The 24,759-nt window shown below is 32.9% G+C and overlaps 1 protein-coding gene across 29 annotated transcripts in view; it reads left to right on the forward strand.

The window, feature by feature from the left end:
- bt (projectin protein bent) overlaps nt 1–24,759 on the forward strand; it is a 173,325-nt gene that overhangs the window by 84,790 nt on the left and 63,776 nt on the right. For all 29 annotated transcript variants that reach the window (XM_087356134.1, XM_087356133.1, XM_087356141.1 and 26 more), the window contains 29 exons: nt 1,326–1,451; nt 2,211–2,355; nt 2,928–3,067; nt 3,466–3,610; nt 3,989–4,130; nt 4,699–4,823; nt 5,502–5,640; nt 7,350–7,564; nt 7,751–7,957; nt 9,541–9,681; nt 10,170–10,337; nt 11,109–11,233; nt 12,131–12,308; nt 13,141–13,291; nt 13,942–14,078; nt 14,514–14,677; nt 15,009–15,150; nt 15,265–15,567; nt 15,878–16,162; nt 17,178–17,489; nt 18,453–18,582; nt 19,495–19,667; nt 19,800–19,927; nt 20,525–20,678; nt 20,905–21,204; nt 21,729–21,895; nt 22,274–22,409; nt 22,765–23,046; nt 23,776–24,081. In XM_087356134.1, the coding sequence (XP_087212260.1) occupies nt 1,326–1,451; nt 2,211–2,355; nt 2,928–3,067; nt 3,466–3,610; nt 3,989–4,130; nt 4,699–4,823; nt 5,502–5,640; nt 7,350–7,564; nt 7,751–7,957; nt 9,541–9,681; nt 10,170–10,337; nt 11,109–11,233; nt 12,131–12,308; nt 13,141–13,291; nt 13,942–14,078; nt 14,514–14,677; nt 15,009–15,150; nt 15,265–15,567; nt 15,878–16,162; nt 17,178–17,489; nt 18,453–18,582; nt 19,495–19,667; nt 19,800–19,927; nt 20,525–20,678; nt 20,905–21,204; nt 21,729–21,895; nt 22,274–22,409; nt 22,765–23,046; nt 23,776–24,081 (5,266 nt within the window). The remainder of the gene's footprint in view (nt 1–1,325; nt 1,452–2,210; nt 2,356–2,927; nt 3,068–3,465; nt 3,611–3,988; nt 4,131–4,698; nt 4,824–5,501; nt 5,641–7,349; nt 7,565–7,750; nt 7,958–9,540; nt 9,682–10,169; nt 10,338–11,108; nt 11,234–12,130; nt 12,309–13,140; nt 13,292–13,941; nt 14,079–14,513; nt 14,678–15,008; nt 15,151–15,264; nt 15,568–15,877; nt 16,163–17,177; nt 17,490–18,452; nt 18,583–19,494; nt 19,668–19,799; nt 19,928–20,524; nt 20,679–20,904; nt 21,205–21,728; nt 21,896–22,273; nt 22,410–22,764; nt 23,047–23,775; nt 24,082–24,759) is intronic.

The raw sequence follows: 24,759 nt of genomic DNA on the forward strand, positions 1-24,759 counted from the left end.
CAAATTGAATTAAATGTTATGCCTTGTAATAATCAAAAAAAGATTTGATAATTTCAAAATTATAAAGTATAATTCAGTATGTCTAAATGCAGAACATTTATATATCTCTTCTTTACAAAAGTATTTATTTATATGTAGTTAATATTTCCCATAATACTGAAAGCTGTACAAAATTTACTGAATTATTTATTTATAGTAATATTATTATTGTATAAATTTCTATTCATAAATTTTATATCCACACATGTGGAAGAAATGCTTGATAGTAACCTCATTTAATTGCAGTGAATTTATTGCTGTTAATTTTATCAAATTTTGTCAGTGCGTGAAGATGACTGTCTTCTGAGTTGTTGCACCATGTTGTCTCGTTGCAGTTTACCAACATTTCAGGCAATCAACCTGATGATGAAGGCAACAAGCGCATCTGAAATGTCGGTAAACTGCTACCAGACTACATGGTGCAACAACCCAGAAGACATATATCTTTACACTTGCTGCTGTCAGAACCTGAATTTTCAATTGGTCAGTACTTGTCTGTTATTCACTGGTGCCTTTGGTATGAATATATAAATATCATAAAGCTGACGTCTTTTATACCATATATTTATATATTTTGGGAATAATAATGCACTCATGTGAGACAAATTTTCTCTTTGTATGAAATAGAGTTAAACCTACATGATGTTTCAGTCCCTCTGACAATGACATTAGGATAATTGAATTGAATAATAAATTGACTTTGATAGTGAAATAAGTTTGTGGAATATAAATGTACATCATAATATTGATTTTAGAAACTTAGGTAGTCAAGAGAATGGGTTATTTATATATTTATAATTGGTATTGGTGCTTCTTATAGTTTTGTCAACATTCTTTCATAGTTTTATTTGATTTTACTCTTCTTGCATTTACTATCGAATCATAAAGATTCTTCAACTTCAAAAGTTCAGTCTTTGACTAAGGTGAAAGATGTGAACTTTCTTTTCTTATGTTTCATATGTTTTCTTATGAATTTCAGACATCCTGTTTTTGTTATTATTATTATTGTTTATTTACTTTTACATCTTCTCTTTTCTTTCCTTGGATTAATTATTTCTTCTGTGTTTCTTTATATTTTTAATTTATCTTTCTAGAATTTCTTCTTCTTACATCTGTCTTTTGTATTTTATTGTTTTGTTTAAAATAAGTTATGTTTCCAGATTCCTCAAAGGTGTTAAGTATGGCAGTTTAATTAGGAGGCAACTTCACCATCATCACTTTTCATAAAATATGTTCTATCTTAACTGAGAATGTAAAATTATATGTTTGATCTTTTGATTATCTAGAAACAAGAATCCTTCTTGAAGCCTTTAGTAGACCAACATGCAAAAGAAGGAAAGGACAAGAAAGTAGTGTTTGAGGCTATATTCTCCAAACCTAATTCCAAACCAAAGTGGTTCTTTCGAAAAGATGTAAGTATTGATTTTGCACTATCGGTAGGAGCTAATATTAATGAAGTGGATACTGAAAATTAAAATTATTTTGGTATATATCAATAATGAAAGATGTTATTATATTATTGCTTGTTTCAGTGTGTGTATGTATCTGAGACAATGTGACATATTAAATTGACTGTGTAACCTTTATATTATGGGATTAGGGTATGTAAGTGCTTGAACTACTAGAGTGCCAGTTGGAATTTAATTCTGGGATTTGACTAAGTGCTAAAATATAATGATATAATTTGATAGTAGAGAATATATTTTTTCCCAAACGTATTATAGATTCATAATGTAAAAGTCACTGATAATTTAATGTAGAACTTGGTGTGATGCTGCAGGGCTACAGATTTGAAAATTGCAACTTTCTGTAGACAGTTTTAGATTGAGTAATTTATTGTATAGGCTATATGCACTGCAAAGAATTCGATAAATCACATAAAGGCAATCTTAGTGATTTAAACAAGTCTTTTAGTGGTATTTTTTATTTAATATAGAAGGTTATTGTGAGTTACATGTGTAGCTCAGATGGAAGCTCAAGAAAGATGCACACGAGTATTTTTTTTTAAATTTGTCACTTAAAATAATTCCAGAAATGAGAAGTAAATGACAGGTAGGTTAAAAGTACATAATACAATTTTTTTATCAAATTGGCTGAGGATTTGCTGTAATGTTGCACTTCAGAACAAATATCTTAACATAGGTCTAGAAAAGAACTTTGATTTTTTATAGGAATTATTCTCTGGATCAAAGTACAAGTTTGTTAATGAAAATGATGTGTACAAATTAATCATCAGTACTCCCAAGGTGGAAGATACTGGAAAATACACAATTGAGATTGCTGGCATCGCTTGCACAGCTTACCTAGATGTAGAGGGTAAGTCAACCACATCCTCTTTTTCATAATTGTTACTTAACATGGTGTTAAGTTTGCATTTAATAAATTACACTTTTTCTTACTCTGTGTGACTAAATCTGATTTCATTATTCTAGTACTGGTGTATTATTGAACGTTTAGAATTGATTTTATGCTTTCTTACAAAATCAAGATTATCATGGAAGAGTCAGATTACATATTGATGGTTGACTTGTGGGTTATGGTGTCTTGTAGTCTGGTAGAAGTTTACTAATATTTCAGAGGTCCTTGCTGCCTCCATCATCAGGATGATGGAGGCTGCAAGGACCTCTGGAACACTGGTAAACTTCTACAGGACTACATGGCAATATAACCCAGATCACTGTCATCTTCATATTTACTACTCTTAGAACCTTAAATCCCACTTAGATTACGTGTTATTTTGAATATAATTGAAAAATGAGTTTATAAAAACAAAACACTCTTTCCATGAATTTTTTTGTTGCTTCAGTAACATTTTAGTTTCCAAAATCTCAAAGGTAACATTAAAATTAAGATGCCAGTGCCTGATACTCTGTTAAATATTTATATAGAACCGGAAGCAGTTTATTCATTCCTGAAACCCCTTAGTAAGAAGACTGATGGATTTACAAAACATGAGACACTAATGGAGTGTACTGTGAATAGCAGTATGGCAATGGTGTCCTGGTGGAGAGGAGATAAGAAGATTTCTGTATGTAAAACACGTACATCATGTATTGAATCTAATAAAAGTAAATGCACAAATTGAATGAGGCTTAACAAAATTTAGTTGGAATTTGTTGCTTTCTGACACAATACTAATTATTCAATTTATTTATTTGATTATAATTGTTAAAACAAGTGTTGAGTAGTTCTATGCTGAATGGAATGTATATGTGAAGTCTTAATTATGAACTATGGCATTCAATGAATTATTCTGTGATGTTTTTAAAGTAGATGTTTAACACAAAAATAAATACATTTTGTAATATATAAAATGTAAATACATTGCAGCTGAAACTTTTAGGTTATGTTATATATTGCGGAACACATTTAAATGTGGTTTAATTACAGTATTGAATATGGATTCACAAATCTTTTTTTATATAGGATGATGATAAGTATGACACTGCTAAGGAGATGTCTGGAGTTTGTCGACTGACGATTAAAAATTGTGAGATTGAAGACAGTGGTGAATATACTTGTAGAATTGAGAAACAACAAGACAAAACCACAACCTTAGTCACAATTATTGGTAAGTAATATACACATGTGTGACACATTCTGTGCCTCGGAAATACATGGCTTATTTTCTTTTGTTGGCAATACTGCATAGCAGATGCAGAGCTTTAGCAGGATTTTGTATGTTGGACTTTTCTGACTGGTTATTATATTTTTCATATTTCTCCTTGTTAAATTTGGAAGGATGAGAATTTTTTAAGCTTTATAATTTTCCTGCATATTAATAAAAGAACCCATAACTTACATTTACAGTCAAAATAACATGAATTGGCGCAGCCACCAAATAAGAGCTCTGTATAATGAACACATTATTTATGTGAATGTTGTGTCATTTATAATGAATATAATTGAGTATAATTACTATATTTTTGAATATAACAATTTTTTTTAGAATATCCATACAAATTTGTAAAAGTTCTGAAGAGTCAGCAGATAACAGAAAAGGATCAAATAACTCTGCATTGTGAACTGGATGATGCAGGTGGTGAAGTAACATGGCATAAGAACAATGAACCAGTGAAACCTGACAAGAGGTAAGGTTTATATATGTAACAACAACATTCTTATGTTGCAGTGTATTGCATTTAATTGCGATCAGAAAACTTTGATTTGAAAGGCATGTATTTGAGAAATATATTACATACACAATACATTAGACTCGTTCATGATCAGGTTTTCTCCAATCAGTTTACACTTCCAGATTGGGTGTATGGCACATATAAAACAATTTTTATGTTTTACCCTTTCATATTCATGTTGCTACTGCTTGTTATGGTATGCTGCATTATGATGAAAAATTTCAACTGATGTTCATATTTTACCTTTCTCTGTTATGTAGTATGATGTAAAGTCAGGAAAGTATAAAAGGGCATTTGCTTCTGCATATCATGTTTTTGGAAAATGTTAGTGCTGCCCGTTAATGAAGACTTTGAAAACTGTTGTTTAAAATTTACACAATAGGTGTTGGAATATAATGCTGTATTTATTGTTCTGGTATGTGCCGTAGGAAACATGGAAGACTTTTTGATCATACCCAACAGTTAATTGTATGGTAATGTGAAAAACATAAAAATAATTTTATTAATTTTTTTTTAATTCTAGGCTCCAAATAGTTAAAGAGGGTCGAAAGCGAAAGCTTGTTATCAAAGACTGCAAAGTCACTGATGCTGGTATCTACACTTGCACTTCAAATGCAGATAAAACAGAATGTGAACTTGTTATCCAGTGTGAGTATTGTAGAGGTGCTTTTGGAGGAAATGCTAAAGAAGAAGTTGCAGAAAGAATATAAATGCACTAAAATTGTACCTGTTAGTGAGGGGCACACTTTGGAAGCGGGAAAAGCCTAACAATGGGGGGGATGCATTCATTTGAAAGTTACTGCATGCCCAGATTAACGTAAGAAACAGAAACTTGGACATGGACCAAGGCAGATATGAGTATACTAACAGTGCAGAGATTTTATTTTGATGAAGTATAGAAGGAAAAACAAAAGAAACAGGATAAGAAATAAAATTAAAGAGAGACTGTATAGTTAAACACCTTGGAAGACATAACTAACAAACACCAGAAAAAGATTGTATGGACTTACTAAAAAAAATGAAAAGAGTCCCAAAGAAGGTTTTGAACATGGAAATGAAAGGAAATTGTCCAGGAGGAAACCAAGATCAGGATGCAAATAACAGGTTACGAAAGATGTTACACAGAGGGAAGTAAGGTAATGGGAAGAAATTGAGGAAGATGAGGTCTGTAAAGACAGAGATAGATGGAGAGGCTTGGTTGTCAGATGACCCACTTAAGTGAAAATGTCTTGCAAATAAGAAGAAGAGGGAGTATAGAACTGATTCATTAAATCTTGTGGCAACTCAGTTGCAAGTCTATATGTAATGAATATTTTCAATTTTCAGACCAGAACCGGTTCAACAAGAAACTTAAAGACACAACAGTTGTGGAAAGATCAAAGCTTGTTCTTGATGTGGAACTTCAGGATCAAACAGCTCCAGCTGAGTGGTACTTCAATGATGAGAAAATAGAAGAGTCTGAAAGGTACAGAAGAATTTTATGACCCAGTACTTTGTTAAATATTGTCTTTGCCATTTGGTGTTAGTGTTAGTAAATTATTTTACACTGATTAAGTTATGCTAAAAGAATTGTACAAATAAATTATTTAGCCTCCCATTTTCCATTAAAAGACTGGTATTACTATGCCTGATGTGAGAGTTAAGATGCAATTTTAAAATTTTTATGACTCTCTGTCAAAATGTATCAAATTGGATGGGATATAATGGTGGAAGTGCTGCAGTTTATCAAGATACATTTGTGAATATATATCTTTCATACTATGCTGCTTCATACAGTTATATTTACTACATATAACAGATGACTGACCAAGCTGTTATCTACATGACTGTCTGGCATTAGTACCTACACTACCAACAAAAAGGTCTACATTGGACAAAATATAGTGGAGGACTTTGTAAATATTTGGAATATCAAACACCCGTTATTATTTGGCATCAATGTTATAATCTAGGCCTCCTTATGTTTCCCATCATCTACATAGGAGTGCATGGAATTATGTGTATGTGCTCTTATCCCGTACTTGCATCACAGTTCAAGCAAGAAAATAAAATATGTCATTACTGGAGGCAATAGAAACAACAATAAAAATTATTTGTAATAATAGAACCAATGCAAAAGAAGATGGCAGTCTTCTGGGTTGTAACACCGTGTAGTCTGGCAGAAGATTGCCAACAGTTCAGAGGTCCTTCTTCCAGACTACATTTTGCTACAGCCCAGAAGATGGTTATCTTTGTAGTCTGAGGGTGATAACTAATGAACCATTGGTGTTGAACATGTGAAATTATTTTATCAAGCTTGATCACAGATGTCCTTACAAAGTTTATATTAAACAGGCATGTCAGAAGGTTAAAAGTATGCTCAAACAGACTCACTCATATACCTGGTCATAGCTTGTGCATGGATATGAGTGTGAGCTAGTGGTTGGAACAACCATTTGCACTGTTTGGACCTGTCTTTGGATTGGTTGATCTCTGTATTGTTTGATTAGGTTGATTACCAGATCCCAAGCCCAACCAAGAGTGATTTTAACAGAGAAGGGGGCTTCACTCTTGGTTGGGCTTGGGATCTGGTAATCAATGTAAACAAACAATACAGAGATTCACCGATCCAAGGGCAGGCCCAAACAGAGCAAACGGTTGAATCCGCCCACTAGCCACCCATTGGCTCGCGCTCAGATTCGTGCACAAGGTTTTTTTTCATCGTCTATGGTCAGCTTGACCGTCGAGACACCATCGGGTTTTTCTTGTGAAAGTACCATGGTGGTTTCGCCTTGCCTTCCGTGGCCAGTTTTTTTACCCACCAGACTGGAAGAGGGGACAACCATCCATGCCTTGAGTGGGACTGGAACCCGCGGTTGCAGCAGCCAGGCGCACGAGGTCCATGCCTCAAACCGCATGGCCACTGCGCTGTCTCACAAGGTATGGCCAGGTACATAAGTGGGCTGGTTTGACCAGTTATTGACTAGCCTTGATAAGGAGGACAGAGATGGTCCTTGAAACGTTGGTGACTTTTAACCATTTGACACGGCTGATAGCTCAAGAGGATTTTATTAATCACTGCTGCCATGAAAGCTTCACATCATACATTTATTTACTTCTAGCCTTGCCATATTAGGCACCATATATTATTCTAAGAACTTGTAATTTATTTGTTTTCTCTCTTTTATTTTTTAGAGTTGAGATCAAGAACCTTGGTGGTGGCAAGCACCAGCTAATATTTAAGAAAGCTGAGTTGACTGACACTGGGGAGTTCAGGTGTGAATCAGGGAAGCTGCTTTCTACATGTCAAGTTGTTGTGAAAAAGGGTGAAGATAAGCCTGTTATTAATTTCCCTGACCATGTTGAGGGTCCAGTTAGTAAACCAATTGTATTTGAAGTACCATATACTGGTAAGTTTGCCATTGACATACAGTATTCTGTGTCTTACTGTATTTTGAACATTGTGGCAGTTGTAACAGATATTGTTTGATTTGATTTGGTGGCTATAATCCTGTTTATACTTTATTATCAGTCAGAAGTAATATGAATTTAAAACTTTGTTATTTTATTAAGTGTGTTTCTCCTCCCTGTTTTAGTTGGTGGGACAAAGCAGTCACCTGTAGAGGCCAAATTAATAAAAGATGGGAAAGCACTGCCTCTTAAGGAAGTGGAAGTTATTGTTGCTGATGATAAGGCAACATTTAAATTTAAGAAGCCTGCTCGCAATCTTTCTGGGATATATCAGCTCAAAATTTCAAATGCACAAGGAGAAGATGCAAAGAATATTAATATAAATATGCAAGGTAATATAAAACTTTTAATTACAGTTAGTAACATATAAACATAAATCTGTTAACAGCCATGCCTTTTACATTTGGATGGCCCTGTAATAAAAAAAGTTCTTAATTTGCATAAAGTGAATGCTAATTTTTAAACCTTTAGATTCTTTTCTGCAGAAAATTATATGGGATGAAACAACTTCTAGTTAGATCAGTGTTTTACTATGTTATTGCTTGGTTAATTCCACTCACATGGATCAAATATGGTAGAATAGTCACAAAATGCAATACAAAATAAATTATTTGAAGCTCTTGTAACAATAAAAAACATACTCTGAAAAATAGGAACCATACAAAATACAGTAACATAATAATTTTCTAGAGCCAAAAGTTTCCAAAGTGACTAAGTCTAAAACACACATCATCCATAATGGTGGGATTAACACCCCCTCCCCACCAAGGTTGACATGGGCAATACCAATCTCAGACTTTCCCTGATGGATATTGCCTTGGTTGACTGCTGTTGGTTATGAAAGCGACCAAGTATAGAACTTAATTTAGAATACCACATGTCATACAGAATTTAGGAGATATGTTCTTTGTTGGATACTAAACAGAAGTGACTTGAGTTGCCACCAGAGGTAGGGGCAGGTAGGTATAGTATAGAGGAAAGTATGCATGTGTCACAGGGCATGTTTAAATTATATCTGGCAGCTGTAGATTAGTCTCATAAACACAGGTTCCATATATATGACGTGTAGTGAACATTTAAAAGAATTTTTTTTAACTATATCTGCATAGTGTGATTTAATTATCTTTATTTTCAAATTAAAACTTTTTTGTAGAATCTAAAAGACCTCAGTTTTAAATTGGCTGTTTGCAGATGGCTTTTATTAATCTGAAGTAATTGTAGATAAATTTTATTTAGAGTATACTTATTTTTTTTAATTTATGCAGGTAACATATGGAGATTTAAAGTATTTAATATTGTTACATAAATTTAAAAATTGAATGGTTTAAAATTTTGTATTACTCTACACTAGAAAAGACTTATAAATATAGTTCTTAGCAGTCAAGTTAAGGATCGGAAAAAAATTCTGGAAGTTAAAAGTCCGAATTAAACTTTATAACTATTGAACCAGTGTGGCACATAAATAATGTGTACTGACCTGGGCTTGATATCTGTGAATCAAAAGAGATATGTTTGTAAAACAGCATAATCATTGCCTCATTCCCACCCTCTAATTCATAAAAGGACAAAAATGCATTGTTGTTCTTGTACAGCTGACAACTGAATAATGCCAGTGCTGTTACGAAATCATGAATTACTATGAAAGAAGCTCTCATTAATAAAATTTACTTGAGAAATATTTTGTACTTTTCAGCTTTTTGATTGTAGTATGGTATTCAATTTTAAAATCTGTCAAATGCTGTGTGAGGATCAAGTGAACTTAAAAATGTAGCAAATCAAAAAGTAAAATTTCAGAACATTAGCTTAGACATTTAACTACTGCAAGCGTATGGAATGATGTATGAAAAATTTATACCCTGTGTTCAGAACTTCAAGAAACTTTACTCATCTAAAATGTGTGTTTAATGTTTCACAGATGTCCCATCTGCACCATTGGACATCAATGTAACTGATGTATTCCAGACTTCATGTGTTGTCCACTGGAAACCTTCTAAAGATGATGGCGGTTTGCCTATCCAGCATTATGTAGTTGAGCGCCTTGATATGGGTGTTAAAGGTTTGTTTCAGTTTTAAAGTCAAGATTTACATTTTAAATTGAAGTCACATAGAATACAGAAAGTGTTGCTTGAATATCCACTAGCCATCTTTCCATTAAACTTATCTGGAATTAAAACTTTTAAACAGATACAGTAGCTCACAAAGTTTGATGTTCTTGCCTCTTATATTTCATTACCTGGACATACTGTTTAAGTGAACTTTCTAAGTTAATGTAAGATGTGAAATTTAAATATCAATTTCTGAGGTATTTCTGGCATTATACATAGAATATTGTGTGTATTTTCTTTTATATCTTTAAATGAGTTTAGTGTATGTATAATAAAAATAATTCAGTATGCTACCCATTTAATGGTGAATCATATCAATAAATATCACTGAGTGTACTTATTATCTCTTGTCGAGGTTCTGAACTTCACTCAAAGAAACAGTAATCATATTCATGAATATAAGATCTCAGGTGTTACTTATTTATCTTCTTTGCTACAGGTGGATGGGACAGTATAGCACAGATACCACCAAATGAACCCACAAAGTACAAGTGTGAGGATCTAACTCCAAAGAGAGAATACAAATTCCGCATTAGAGCAGTCAATAAAATAGGATCATCTGAACCAGTATTATTTGCCAAGACTGTTCTTGCTAAGGATCCATGGGGTACATATAACATATTGTGTAGTGTTGGTAATATAGTACAAATTTAAGTCAGTATTATCACCAACATGAATTTTAAAAATCTGCAATGTAATTATGAACACTTAATTGTTGATCAACCCATCATTTGACACTATATAGTCAAACTGTTAACAGAATCATAAAATATACCTTAAATGAGTAAATTTTTCTCTGTGAAAATATGAACCAGACTAAGCCCTAAGACACTGAGAAGAAGACAGTCCTAAGTTCTGTAAACTGTCAAGTGTTGCTAAAAAAGGATTCCATTTAACGTAATATTATTTTCCGTCAAGGATTCTTTTCAACTTAATATTATTTTCCATCAAATGTTTTGCATAGTTGTTCTGCAGCAGATGATGGGTTTTTAATGGAGAAATTTATGAGATTATTTTATTCATGTTGAGAACCTGATCAGTTTGTTACAAATGCTCTTTCTCTAACTTAAAATATGATACTTAATTTTACATTTTATTTACATATGTTTATTTCATGTAAATCTATTTGAGAAGGGCATGTGTATTGAAATATTTTGGTTCATTACAAACATTTTTGAAAGTTTACAACTTGTTTTAATATATTGTTTTATGCAATTAGTAATAAAGACAGTATTAAAAAGAAAAATCTTCGTACATTTAATTTCTTGGTACCAAATACTTACCCATAGACATTGTGATTCCATGATGATACCCGAACTTCTAAATGAAATGTCTGTGTTCTTTGTGTATATATAACTTATAACAATTTTATATGCAGATGAACCTAGCAAGCCTAATAATGTTGAAGTTGTGGACTGGGACAAAGACCATGCAGATCTTAAGTGGCTCAAACCAGACAATGATGGTGGAGCACCCATCACTGGCTATGTTATAGAATTTAAGGTAAGTAAAATATTAAACTGCTTTATTCCCCATGTGTATCATCAATATTCAAATCTAATATAGCACTTGTAACTTTATTTTCTGTAGTTTTGTTTTTTGTATTCTGTAGTTGTAATTTTTGTATTTGGCCTCCCTTCCAATAACGTTTAGTTCTGTTTCTTCAGAAATCTGATTTAAATTATTACATGTTTTGAATCCACTATTTTGAACTCCATTGATGAATTGTATTATAATTACAGTGAATGTTCCTTTTATGTATAGGAGTTGAAGGTGATTGGTTTTTGTTGGCCCAGGACAAGGACCAGTGGAGGGCTTTTGTTAATTCAGTGATGAACCTTTGGGTTGCCTAAGCCAGCTAGTTAGTCAGTTAGTTCCTTGCATGTACTTATTTTTGTGTTCTTTTCCTGGGAACACTATTCACAAATCTCTGTCCTTATCTAATCAATATCTTGTGACAACAGAAGAGAATGAAACTTCCAGTTGTTGAATATCATTACAGAGAATAAGATGGGCATTTACATGCTATGTACAATTGCAGTGTTGCACAAAAGTGTTCAACATTGATTCTTTTAGTATACACTTTATAATGTCCAGTATTTGTCACCATTTATTTCTTTTTTCTTTATCTTAACAGTACATCCTATTTGAAAATCTGTCTGTATGTTTAATTGTCTCTCTTTTTGTCATTTATTTATTTTTTTGGATAATTCGTAAGCAAATATTTAACTTTATTAAGTATACTGCATATTTAAACACATTTCAGTTTTCAAAATTGCTCTTCTGGGTATTAAAAGTTGAGTTAATAACACTGTTTACTTCTGTCATAGTTGAATTATAGACTTCCTGGAAGCCGTAAAATAAAAAAAACTAACATTCTCTTTTGTATGTGTGGTACAGGAAAAATTTGGCAAAGAATGGGAAAAGGGATTGGAAATAGCAGGAGATATCACAAAGGCAACCATACAGGGCTTGAAGGAAGGAACTCAATATGAATTCCGAATCCGAGCTGTTAACAAAGCTGGACCTGGAGAACCAAGTGATGCAACAAAACCTATAATTGCTAAGGCCCGGTTTGGTGAGTAAAATTTGTTTGCATACCTCTCTTGCTGTCTAAGGAAATAGCCATTACTTTTCCAGTTGTTTTTCTAGTAAATTGGCAATGAAAATCTTTGTAATAGGTGTTCAGTTTTATAACTTTTTTTATAAATTGTAGAAACTATGCAAACAATTATCTAATTCTGGCAGGTAAATGTTAAGAGTTGTGCATTTATTTTACCAGTGTCCGAAATATCAGAATATTGTATTCAGATTATGATCATAAAATCATTATGATTATTGTGATTATAAAATTTATTCACATATTTATGATGACCTCACACTAGCATGTGCATGGACCACCGACTGAAATAATCTATAATTTAAAATCTTGATGGCATGCTAAGAACGTTACAACAATTATTAATTTCCATTGACTGACAAATGGACTGTGCAGCTCTTATTTTATGTACAGATTTCAGCACACATCTTGAATATTATAATTTTTTTTTAATACAGATATTTCATTTCTATCCTTTATATGAACAAAATATTACTTTGTGCTTTTAATTGTATCCCTTTTAAGCTTGTAGAAGAATATTTTTCTAATACATTATTTTTCAGTCCATGTAGACATGCCTGAATGTATTTATCGACTGACAGAGGTAATGTTCAGTGGACAAACAAGTCCATCCGCATACAGAATCTTCTTGAGAAACTGTGGGTTTGAGTGTGTGAAGTATAATTTATAGACACACTTTTTCACTGGTTTTGAAGCTTCAATCACATTGTGTATATTTATAACAGTCATGTCTGTGATTTGCCTTACTACAGAACTTGTCAACACACATAATCTGTTGCACTTTTTACAGTGAAACCATTCATCATTGGAGATGGTTTGACAAATATTGTTGTGAAAAAGGGCCAAGTTATAAAATATGACATTAAGTTTGGTGGTGAACCAGAACCAGTACCTCGATGGGAACAAGACGGCAAAGAACTTACTGAGGATGCTCAGGAAAGGTAAATATTAATGAACTTCAACACTGATTTCTGCCAATTTTTATGTTATGCTATTTTGTTTACCTCAGTACAGTAATAAACAGTCTAAGATGACTATGACCTTAGTATTTCTTTTACTGTGGCAGAAAAACACAAAAGATTGCTATTATGATCAAATTTCATGCAGATTACAGTATATTTTTTCATATTTATTCATTATTTGTTTAAGTATGGTTTCAGCAGTTCACTCAGATTATGTGACATTGTTTAATAGGATGGTTACTTGGAGAGTGGATTGAGAAGGATACAAAAGGTAGCAGTAATTCCCTAATTTAAGAACTATCTTGGCAATTGCCTAGATGGACTGAAGGAAACCACATAATATCTGAAGATTTCTGTCTTCTGGGTTGTTGCGCTGTGTAGTCTGGTCGATGATATTCATCGCCCTGATGACAAAGGCAGTATGACCTCTGAAACGTTGGTTAACATCGACCAGACTACACAGCGCAACAACCCAGAAGACAGAAATCTTCATACTCACCACTGTGAAAACCTCAAATCTCACATAATATCTATATCTATCTATCTATTTATCTATCTACACACACACACACACATATGTGTGTGTGTGTGTGAACTGTCTAAAGATATTAATAATGTATGTCTTTCAGGATTACAATTGACAAATATGAAAAGAACACAGTACTTACAATTCGCCGGGTAACAAGAGCTGACAGTGGCAAATATAAGTTGACTCTCACTAATGGTTCAGGAACGTGTGAAAGTTTGGCTGATGTTGTTGTCCTAGGTAAGCACTGATATTTATGACATTCTTAGACTAATATGAGACAGCATTGTTGCTAGAGTATTAGACTATATAACATTTTATTTTTATTCTTACTGTAACTTAATAAGGACTTAGAAAATAATAAAGTAATTAATTATCTATGATTTTTCTCATACTTACTGTACTTTGTTATGTAACAGAACATGTCTATTTACATGCTTATAGCACTGTTGGAGATTACCAGATGCAGTTCTGTTTATGTAACTGATAATTTGCTGTAGAGCCTATTAGTATGTTTCAACAAACATGTTACAGGGTCATTTCCTTTAAGTTACATTAATGTCTATGATGAAATGGAGAGCTAATCTTTGAAATCACATTTGTGTCAAAGGCCACTGTATTAAGTGTGTTATATTTTGATGGATGTAAAGTTTATGTTGTGTTTATTATTTACAGGCAAACCTTCCTCACCACAAGGCCCTCTGGTAGCTGAAGAGGTGCGGGCAAATCATGTGAAAGTCAAGTGGAACAAGCCTGAAGACAGTGGAGGAAGTGATATCACAGGCTATGTACTGGAAAAAATGGATCTGGACACAGGACATTGGGTACCTGCTGGAGAGGTAAGTTTATTTTTAATGTACAATTTTCTCTGAAAATGTTATATGTAAATGTTTTCTTTTGTAGCATTAGCCCTTATCAGTCTGCAGTTTTTTGTATGTTTCAGTAGGCTAGTTGAGATTACTTTTTTGAAAATTATGTTTTAAATTATATGTAATTAAGATTACTTGTCAGCATTGTGTGTACATAATGTTTCTCTGTGCCTTTCACATATGCATTCAACATGAGTGAATGGTTGTTAGGATATCACATATGATTGAGTTCTCTGTTGTTTTGTTTCAAACATTTCATCTTATGACTGCTAAGAATAATTTATCTGGAATGTTAAATTAGGTGAAACCAGATAAGAATTCATTCACAATTGATGGATTAACTCCTAAGAAGAAATACAAGTTCCGAGTGAAAGCTGTAAACAAGGAAGGTGAATCAGAACCTCTAGAGACAGATGAACCAATTCTGGCCAGGAATCCTTATGGTAATGTTGAACAGCATCACAGAAACAAGACCTATGACATATTTTAAATGCTGTTAATAAGAACAAGACATTTCTGTGCTGGACTGTTAGAGTATGTTGTATGTTCCTTTTCAGATGAGCCTGGTCGGCCCGGGAAACCTGATATTATTGACTTTGATAACAAGAGTGTAACTTTAAAATGGGCTAAACCAGAAGAGGATGGTGGTCGACCAATAACTCATTACACTGTTGAAATGAAAGACAAGCTCTCTGTGGAGTGGGTGGAAGTTTTTAAAACAAAAGACAGTAACCCTGAGGGTGTTGTAGAAGGCCTCAAAGAAAAGAATATTTATCAATTCAGGATACGTGCACACAATAAAGCTGGTGCCAGTGAACCTAGTGAACCAACAAATAGTCACATCTGCAAACACAGACATTGTAAGTAAAACTCTTAACCCTTTGCGGTCCTATGTCAGACTGAGTCCGACATTGAAAAATCCGAGTTCCAGTCCGATGTCGGAGATCCACGAAAACTCAGTCAGGACAGAAGCTCTTCCTTTGTTATACATGAAGTTTAGAAGTTATGAATATGTGAAAGATATTCATATTTGATTGCTCTAAAACAAAACTAGTTTAATTTTGTTCACATACCTGTATTATTAAAGCAGCTAGATTTCTAGTGGAAAATTATATTCAAATTTATATTCATAGATGATGATTTTGATTGTCATTGTCATTTGTTTTCCAGTGAAACCAAGAATTGATCGTGCCACCTTCAAGAGTGTGACCATTAAAGCTGGACGAACACACAAATGGTCAGTAGATGTATCTGGAGAACCTCCTCCAACCTGTTCATGGATCTGGCGTGACAACATCTCACTGGTCACTACAGAGAAAATCAAAATTGAAAATATTGATTATCATACAGACTTCACAATTATTAGTACTATGCGACGAGATACGGGGAAATACACACTCATTGCAGAAAATGCATCAGGGAAAGATCAAGAGACTGTCGAACTCACAGTACTTGGTGAGATGATTTTTTGTACTATTTATTTAATGTTAAGAACAGCTGGTATGCTGTATTGTTGTAAATCTGATTGATGTTTCTGCGCCAGCATTATATTGAGATATTTTTGTGAATTTTATAATTTTAAGCATGAGCTGCTATGTAATCTGTAACTTGAGTCTCAGATTGAAAGTACTGTCTGCTTGTGATGATTATGCTTTCAGGTAAAACAAGTTTTTATGTGAATGTTTTTAGTACAAGATACACACAAAAGCTACATGATATTTTAACATGAGCTAGAGTAATTAGCATATAATTATTTCTAAATTAAGAAATAAGTATTAAATACATCCATCATTGGCATGTTGCATCTGATTTCAGAAAAATTTGAAGTTACAAGTTCACTTTTTCTTGAATTCTCATATGTAATTCACATCATCATGTGTGTCACACACTTTAAGTACTTTTATTGTTACTTGTTGACTTTACAGATTACTTCAAAACAGTGGATACTTTTGTCTTATAATTTTATTAGCTTCCTTTTTTGTAACAATTGGTCAATGAAATCTGCCATAAGAGAGAGGGCCTAGAGCTCTAATCAGGAACTGTAGGTTTATCAGAACATTATTATGGTCCAGTTCTTCCAGCATATTTAAATGTAATTGTTAATTGTTTTTGAGAATTGAAAGTGCTACATTTACACAACATGAAGAATGGAATTCACAAGGCAATGAATATTATTTCTTATTCTGTTGAAACACAAGACTTAATATACTGATATAAATGCACCTAAGGTTGAAACGTGTTTCAGAATGTAATTTTATGTAATGTATTGATATTCTAGAAACTAATATGCAGTTAGTTTGAGTACTCACTTTCTGTGACTATACTAATAAAAATAATATTCTTGATTTTAATGTTACTGTAAATGTATTATGTTATATTTCAGAGTATACAGCAGTGTGATAGTATGATTGTAAACACATTTATTTGTATGCTCTGTACTAAATAAATCTGTTCATCTTCTAACGTGCAGGCAAACCCAGTATGCCACAGGGACCATTGGAAGTAACTGATGTAACAAAAACATCTGCAAAATTGAAATGGAAAAAACCAGAGGATGATGGTGGATGTCCTATCAAAGAGTACGAAGTGGAGAAGATGGACATGGCTACTGGGAAGTGGGTTAGAGTGGGACGAGTTCCTGGAGATAGACCATTTCCAGAGTTGGAAGTTACTGGTCTCACGCCTGGAGCAGAATACAAATTCCGAGTGTCTGCCGTTAATGATGAAGGAGACTCAGAACCACTGGTGACAGAGAAAGCTACCATTGCAAAGAATCCATTTGGTAGGTGCCTTTTAAATTATTTACTTTCATGTACTTTTAACTTTTGTGTGTAAGACACTACATTAATTTAACTTTTCCGGTCCAGCATCCATGTGGACTTGACGCTGCTTCAAAATGTTCATGCTCTGTCAGCATATTTACTTTAAAACAAAGAAATTTAAATCAAAGTTGTCACAGAAATTTTGTAAAATTTACTTGGATTGTGCGATTCAAATACACCAAAATTTTTTTAGACCAGGTATGGTTAAAATTATTTTTATATGGGCTAATATAAGCAATTAATGCTCTGTATATCAACATATTCTATGTTAAATTATTCCTTAGATCATTGAGCTTGATGAGTTGACTGGTGTTGCTATATGATACAGATATGAAATATATGATGAAAGAGTCTCAGGTTACAAGCCGCGTCAGATGGCTGAACAGTGAATAAACCATATCTTCTGCCAACATTTCAAGAACAATCTCTGCTGTCATCCTCAGGGCTTCTGGGTAACAAATGTTTCTTTGTTGCACACTCACTGATGCAAAACTAACCGTTCAGCCACCTCACACAGCTTGTAACCCGAGAACCTTTCATCAACTTCAGTCGCCACGAAAGCTTCACTTTATACATATGAAATATATGTTTAGCATGGTAGTGTCCTATGTGGAAAGAAAAAGAGCATTTGGATTATGATATTCTGGGTAATGACACAATTTGATCTAATAGGTTGTTACCAACATTTCAAAGGAACCTGTCACCTCCATCTTCAGGGTCTTTTTTCAAAATGTTGGAAACCACCTACAAGACTACAGCTTCATTGCCGTAATTCCCACAATCTGAATCTTCACTGCTCTAAAAGCCTCAAATTTCAATATAAGAAAATATAAGAACAGCTTTTTAGTGAAATTTAAAGGTTTATTATGTTTAAAACAGCTGTTTGTAACTGTGCCACATGGAGTATGTTTCTTCTGTTTCAGATGAGCCATCTCAGCCTGGCACCCCAGAAATCACAGATTTTGATAATGAGAGTGTAGATTTGAAGTGGACCAAACCAAAAAGTGATGGAGGTGCCCCAATTGAAAAATATATTATTGAAAAGAAAGACAGGTATCTTTGTGTATTATTGAATATACCACATAAAAATAATAAAAAAAAATATTGCATGATTTTGAACTAATTTTTCTTCACTGTTCAGTTGTTCTGATAGTTGTTAAAATATTGCTCAGGAAAATTGAATAATGTTCTAAAATTTTGACATGATATTCTTCTGGGAAGCCATGTAAATGTTGAATCCTACAAGAACTAGTACTGTGCTTTACAAATGAAAAATTGTTTTGAACATTGAAACAAACTTTATATATAGTGTTCTTCCAGTAATACTTTTAATATTATTTTGTCTCATAAAAATTCTTTAAAGTTTTTGTTTAAAAGGAATTCATTTTTTATTAATATTAAAGTAATGTTCACATGTGTGTGCAAAAATTTAGCTACATTGTTTAATCTATATATTTTAGATTAAATGTCAAATAGAAACTGTTGGTTAATTTCACAACTCTCTTTTCAAAATGCATGGTATTTGTTTCAAAATTATATCTTAAATATACTTTAACAGATGTGATGAAACATAATTTCATTATGAATTGAATTATTGTAGCAAGATAGAATAAAATGTTACAATTTATGTGTAATAAAGGGAGTATGTTTTGTTCATAACAATCTTGAAATAGGTTATAAAAGGCAGCAAATAATTTATTATTTATTATTTTGTTTTCTTATAAAAGTATATTTAAGCAGAATAAATATTATTTATTAAGACCACGTTTTGTTTTCAGTTTGAACTAAAAAATATATAACTTTAAATGTAAAATACTAAACTGTATATTGATTAATATTTTGTTAGTTGTTTATTATTGGTTTTATTTAACTTCATTTACATGTGAAAGAACAAGGTCTCCATTAGGAAGTTCAATTTTTAATTCACGGTTAATGAAATGCTGATTTGTAATTATGTTTACACAGGTTCAAGCCAGATTGGGAGAAAGCTATAGAAGTTCCAGGTGATCAGCTGGAAGCAAAAGTTCCGGATCTGAAGGAAAGGGCTGAGTTCCAGTTCCGAATAGTAGCTGTAAATAAAGCTGGGCCATCTCCTGCATCTGAACCTACAAAGTCACACCTTGTTAAACATAAGGCCTGTAAGTTGACCTTTGAATATAATGAGAAAAACCTTGAATATTTATGATACATCTATGCTTGTGAATTTATATGAAGTGAGAAAAGGAAGGTTTCAGTACTTCATCTCTAACTTTCCACAATTTTTCTTTCAGTGAAACCAAGAATAGACCGTACAAATCTGAAACCAATTGTGATCAAAGCAGGAAAAATGGTGAAATATGATGTGAATATCAGAGGTGAACCTCCTCCAACTGTAAAATGGTTCCATGGGAACGATGAGGTAGCAAGTTAGATTTTAATATTTTAAAAATAAGAATCATATCTTCCAATGCAAAATGTAAGAGTGGAGAAAATACATCAGAATTCAATATGATGCTAAACCCAGTTTGGTTTGATATATTTTATGAATTGTAATTAATATTAGCCTTTATTTAATTAGATTTATAACTCCAGAAATATTGAACTGTATTAAATTAAATATGGCTTTCAGTGGTATACAAGTTAAGATGCGTTTGAATGTTCTTAAAGTTTTTTTTTTTGCTGTGCTTTCTCTTTGAACAAATTTAACCAAGGACATAATTAGTATATCCTATTTCCAAATTTTAATGTACAATTTCATTACACAATACAATTGTTATGATAGCTATCTAATAGCCATTTGGAAAAATTTGCCAGTCATTCACACACACACACACACACACACACACACACACACACACACATATATATATATATATATATATATATATATATATATATATATATATATATATATATATAAAACACTTCTAAACAGGTTTTATCTAAATTGTTCACAATATGTGTATAAAACTCTATATTCTGTGTTATCACCAAAATGTATTTATTATCTTTTCAGGTTAAGTCTGAGGGTAATATAGAAATCATTAACATTGACTACAATACCAAACTTACTATTAATGATGGTGTAAGAAAGAACACTGGTTTATGGAAAATTGTGGCTGAAAATCAGCATGGAAAGGATGAAGCTGATGTTGAAATTACTGTTCTCTGTAAGTATGATGGAGGAGCATAAAATTAACCCTTAAATGCAGCATGTGTAAATGTCTTATTGCTATGTATGTAACATGGTTTCCAAAGATTTAATTCATTGGTCTGCTCAGTAACTGTGATTTAAATAGCACAGTAAGGGGTTAGATGTAGAGACTTGTTTTTAATATTGTACATATTTAGTTCTGTAGATGCAATTTTATTTTTGAGAATTCATTTTTATTTTAGCTGCACCTTCAAGACCAAAGGGTCCTCTTAAAGTATCAGATGTTACAAAGAATGGTTGCAAATTGAAGTGGGATAAACCAGAGGATGATGGTGGCAAACCTATCACTGGGTATGTAGTTGAGAAGCTTGATACAGCAACCGGGCGATGGGTGCCAGTAGGTCGTACCACTGAGCCTGAAATGGATGTGAAAGGACTTCAGGAGGGCAGTGAATATAAATTCCGAGTGAAGGCTCTCAATGATGAGGGAGAGAGTGAGCCACTGGAGACAGAGCGTGCTACACTTGCTAAAAATCCATTTGGTGAGCTGTATAATTAATTATATATTCTTTTAGGATGTAATTGTAATTAACTAGTTTCATGTAGTAGATTCTTCCTTGAGTAGCTGGCAGTTGCTCAGCTAATCAGGAATTTCTGTGCCTTCTATGGAACCCGAGGGTTCATTGTCATGTTCAGAAAAGTCTGGCACTTGTAAATATTAGCATGTTAGTATACCATGAAATAAATATGCAGTACTTAGTGTGAATGTAAATCACATATAAACTGTAACTATATCTGTGTTCAAGTTTGTTTGCACATTTTCAAGACATCTTAAATAGAGACAGCAAAACATCTAATAATGTCATGTTGAAAAATAATAATTTGCTTTCCCCCACCTGGTATATTTTCCTGTAGGTATTTAAACAGATGCTATTTCTAAAAAAATCAGTCACATATTTTCTTAAAGATTACATAAAAGAATGCTTCAGACATATGTATTTGAAATATTGTACTTTGTAAGTAGTTCTAAATAGTGCTTGTAAAAGTTTAATATGTTGCCTTGTAGACATTCCAAGCAAGCCTGGGACCCCTGATATTGTTGACTGGGATGTGGATCGTGTGGATCTTAAATGGGAGGCTCCAAAGTCCAATGGTGGGGCTGCAATTACTGGCTACATTATTGAAAAGAAGGAGAAATTTAGCAGTTCTTGGGATGAGATTCTGACTACTACGGTAGGAAGTTGTTCAGTTTATTTAATATTGGCACTTTTTGTGCATTTATCATGAAAATCCTGGAAATTAAGTATTGTGTTTTCATGTACACAGACAATCTATAATTAGCTTGTATGAAGAATGAAATATATATTTCAATGACTTGTGATTTATTTGTAAATAAATATTTACTGACATTATTTTACTTTTATATACTTAAAAATGATTTTGTCTTGTGTCTTCTGTTGATTTTTGACACTTACTGTGAAACTTGGTTATAACATTTATTGAAAATTCCTAAAATTGATCTTAAAAGTTGTTGTCCAACATATTATTACAACTACTATGTTTTGTTATGGATATAACATAGAAAGAGGGTGCTTCCTTTTTGTTTCTTAGTCCCCTGCTTGTGAAGCTCGAGTTCCTGGCTTAAAGGAAGGGAACCAATACCAGTTTCGTGTTCGGGCAGTGAACAAGGCAGGTCCTTCAGAACCTAGTGAGCCTACTAAACCACATATTGCCAAAGCCAGATTCTGTAAGTATTTATGTGTATTAATCAAACACCTTATTTTTGAAGATCCTCATAAAATCAATTTTCACTGAACATTGCAGCCAAGTGGTTAGCACTCCTTCATAATCAGGAGGTTGTAAGTTGAAATCTTAGCCCAGGGGCTGGCTTTCCTTACAGGTTTTTCATGTCCACCTTGGTAGTTTCAGAAATCCATATTGTAGTCATTGATTTATTGCACTGTAAACATAACGAAATTTCTACAAAATGCACATTGTAAGACCTTCTTAATTTGTCAACATTTTCTTCTGACCAGTAACACAACAGCATTCCTCATTTATGTAAAATTTGTCATATTTTTGAGTGAAACTTTAACTTTCAGTGCGTCCAATTATTAACCGTGAGAAACTGCAAAAAGTCACAGTACGTGCAGGAGCATTTGTCAGATTTGATGTGGATGTGAAAGGTGAACCTCCACCAACTATCAGTTGGCATTTTGCTAATAAGCAGCTGGAGAATGGACCGACAGTAAAGATTGAAAATGAAGATTACAATACAAAGATACAGCTTTCTGACACAGTAAGGAAAAACACAGGCATATATACTATCAAAGCAGAGAACAGTTCTGGCACAGATGAAGCTACAGTAGAGGTAATAATACTTGGTAAGTAAAATGTCATATCATTAATTCTTCTAATTGCATACTTTGTCCTAAATGATTATTACAGTAAAATGCATATAATAATATTTACATAATTATTGCACTTCAGTCCTACAGAAAGAAATTCTGTATTACCATGCTTAACAGTATTGCAGCATTCTTTACTTTAAATATGGTTGTCTTCTGGGATGTAGCACTGTGTTATCTAGTAGACATTTACTTACATTTTAGAGGTACTTGGTGCCTCCATCAGGCAGCAAGACAGTTGTCTTCACTCTTGCCATCACTGTGACCTCAAATCCTACTTTTGATTTTAGTGTACATGGCTCTATTGTATTTGAATCTGTGCACATTTTATATTCAGGTAGGGTTATTGTTATTAACACTGTATATTCAAAAATATCACTGAGGTTTTAATGGTATTTCAGGCTCCATGTTGAAAGTTGGAACAAACATGCAATTTTTTAAAGTTTGTAACACCTCCTGAAACTAAATTTTAAATAAGGTACATATCTTCTAAAAAAAGGGTGAAGTTACCCTCTGTGAGTTCATTGTGTCATTAAGTCTTTGTTCACAGTATATTTGTTATGTTTAGAGCTTGCGGATTAAAAATAAAGAAGAAACAACAATGAAGGGAAATAGTAAACAACATATGATTTTGGTTGTATGTAAAAATTTGTAAAACATTTGGTTTCATTTATATTATATAAAACCTGCCTTTAATGTTTGTAGATAAACCTGATAAACCGGAGGGGCCTCTTGAAGTCACAAATGTGCACAAAGAAGGCTGTAAGTTGAAGTGGAAAAAACCAAAAGATGATGGTGGTCTCCCTTTGACTGGCTATGTTGTGGAGAAAATGGATGCTGCAACAGGTCGCTGGGTTCCAGCTGGCTTTGTTGATCCTAACAAGACTGAACAGGAAATTACAGGGCTTGAACCTATGAAAAAGTATCAGTTCAGAGTGAAGGCAGTTAATGAGGAAGGAGAATCAGAACCGTTAACAACAGATACTGCCATTCTTGCCAAGAATCCATATGGTAAATGTACAAAAAGTCAATAATAGAACTTGTACTTTTTAGTAAAATATACAGTATCTTTATATAAGATGAATTCGTGATGCACAGAAACTAGTGTGTATTGTACACATTCTGAATTTACAGAGTACATAAATGTAAAACATTCAACCATATAGGTTATGATTCATACATCCCAGGTTAAAATCTTGTACATAACTTTGATGTCTGTGTACACTTTATCAGTTAGACTTTTTCCTGTTTTGTATAAGATTTCTTTGAATCAGAGAAGAGTTCAGAAAAATTTAATAATTGCAAGTAATTTGCATTTGATGAGGTAGTGTGATTTGTTTACAAGATCACATGATTGTTTTCAAGAAAAGGCACACCTGAATGTTATAATATTCATAGAGAATTCTGACCCACTTATTTAGTGAGTGTTGCAGTTTCTTAAATAAAACTAAAATCACTATAAAACTAGTATTTGGCACATATATAATTTATAGACATAACTAAGAAAGGTGGCTTATATCACTAATCATTTGTGGATGTTGCAGCTTTGCTTATTATGAATTTATAAACAGTTTTATATACAGAATGTTCATTGACTCTAAGTCAGTACTTCAAGATCCTGTTCTTGAGGTAATTCCCAGCCATAAATGTTAATTCTTTATGTTAGATATTTAATTCCCGATATTTCTT

Source organism: Zootermopsis nevadensis, unplaced genomic scaffold (genome assembly GCF_977971745.1).
Source record: "Zootermopsis nevadensis isolate Lab colony 2312 unplaced genomic scaffold, Znev_1.0 Znev_ptg000025l, whole genome shotgun sequence".
Classification (NCBI taxonomy): Eukaryota; Metazoa; Arthropoda; class Insecta; order Blattodea; family Termopsidae; genus Zootermopsis; species Zootermopsis nevadensis.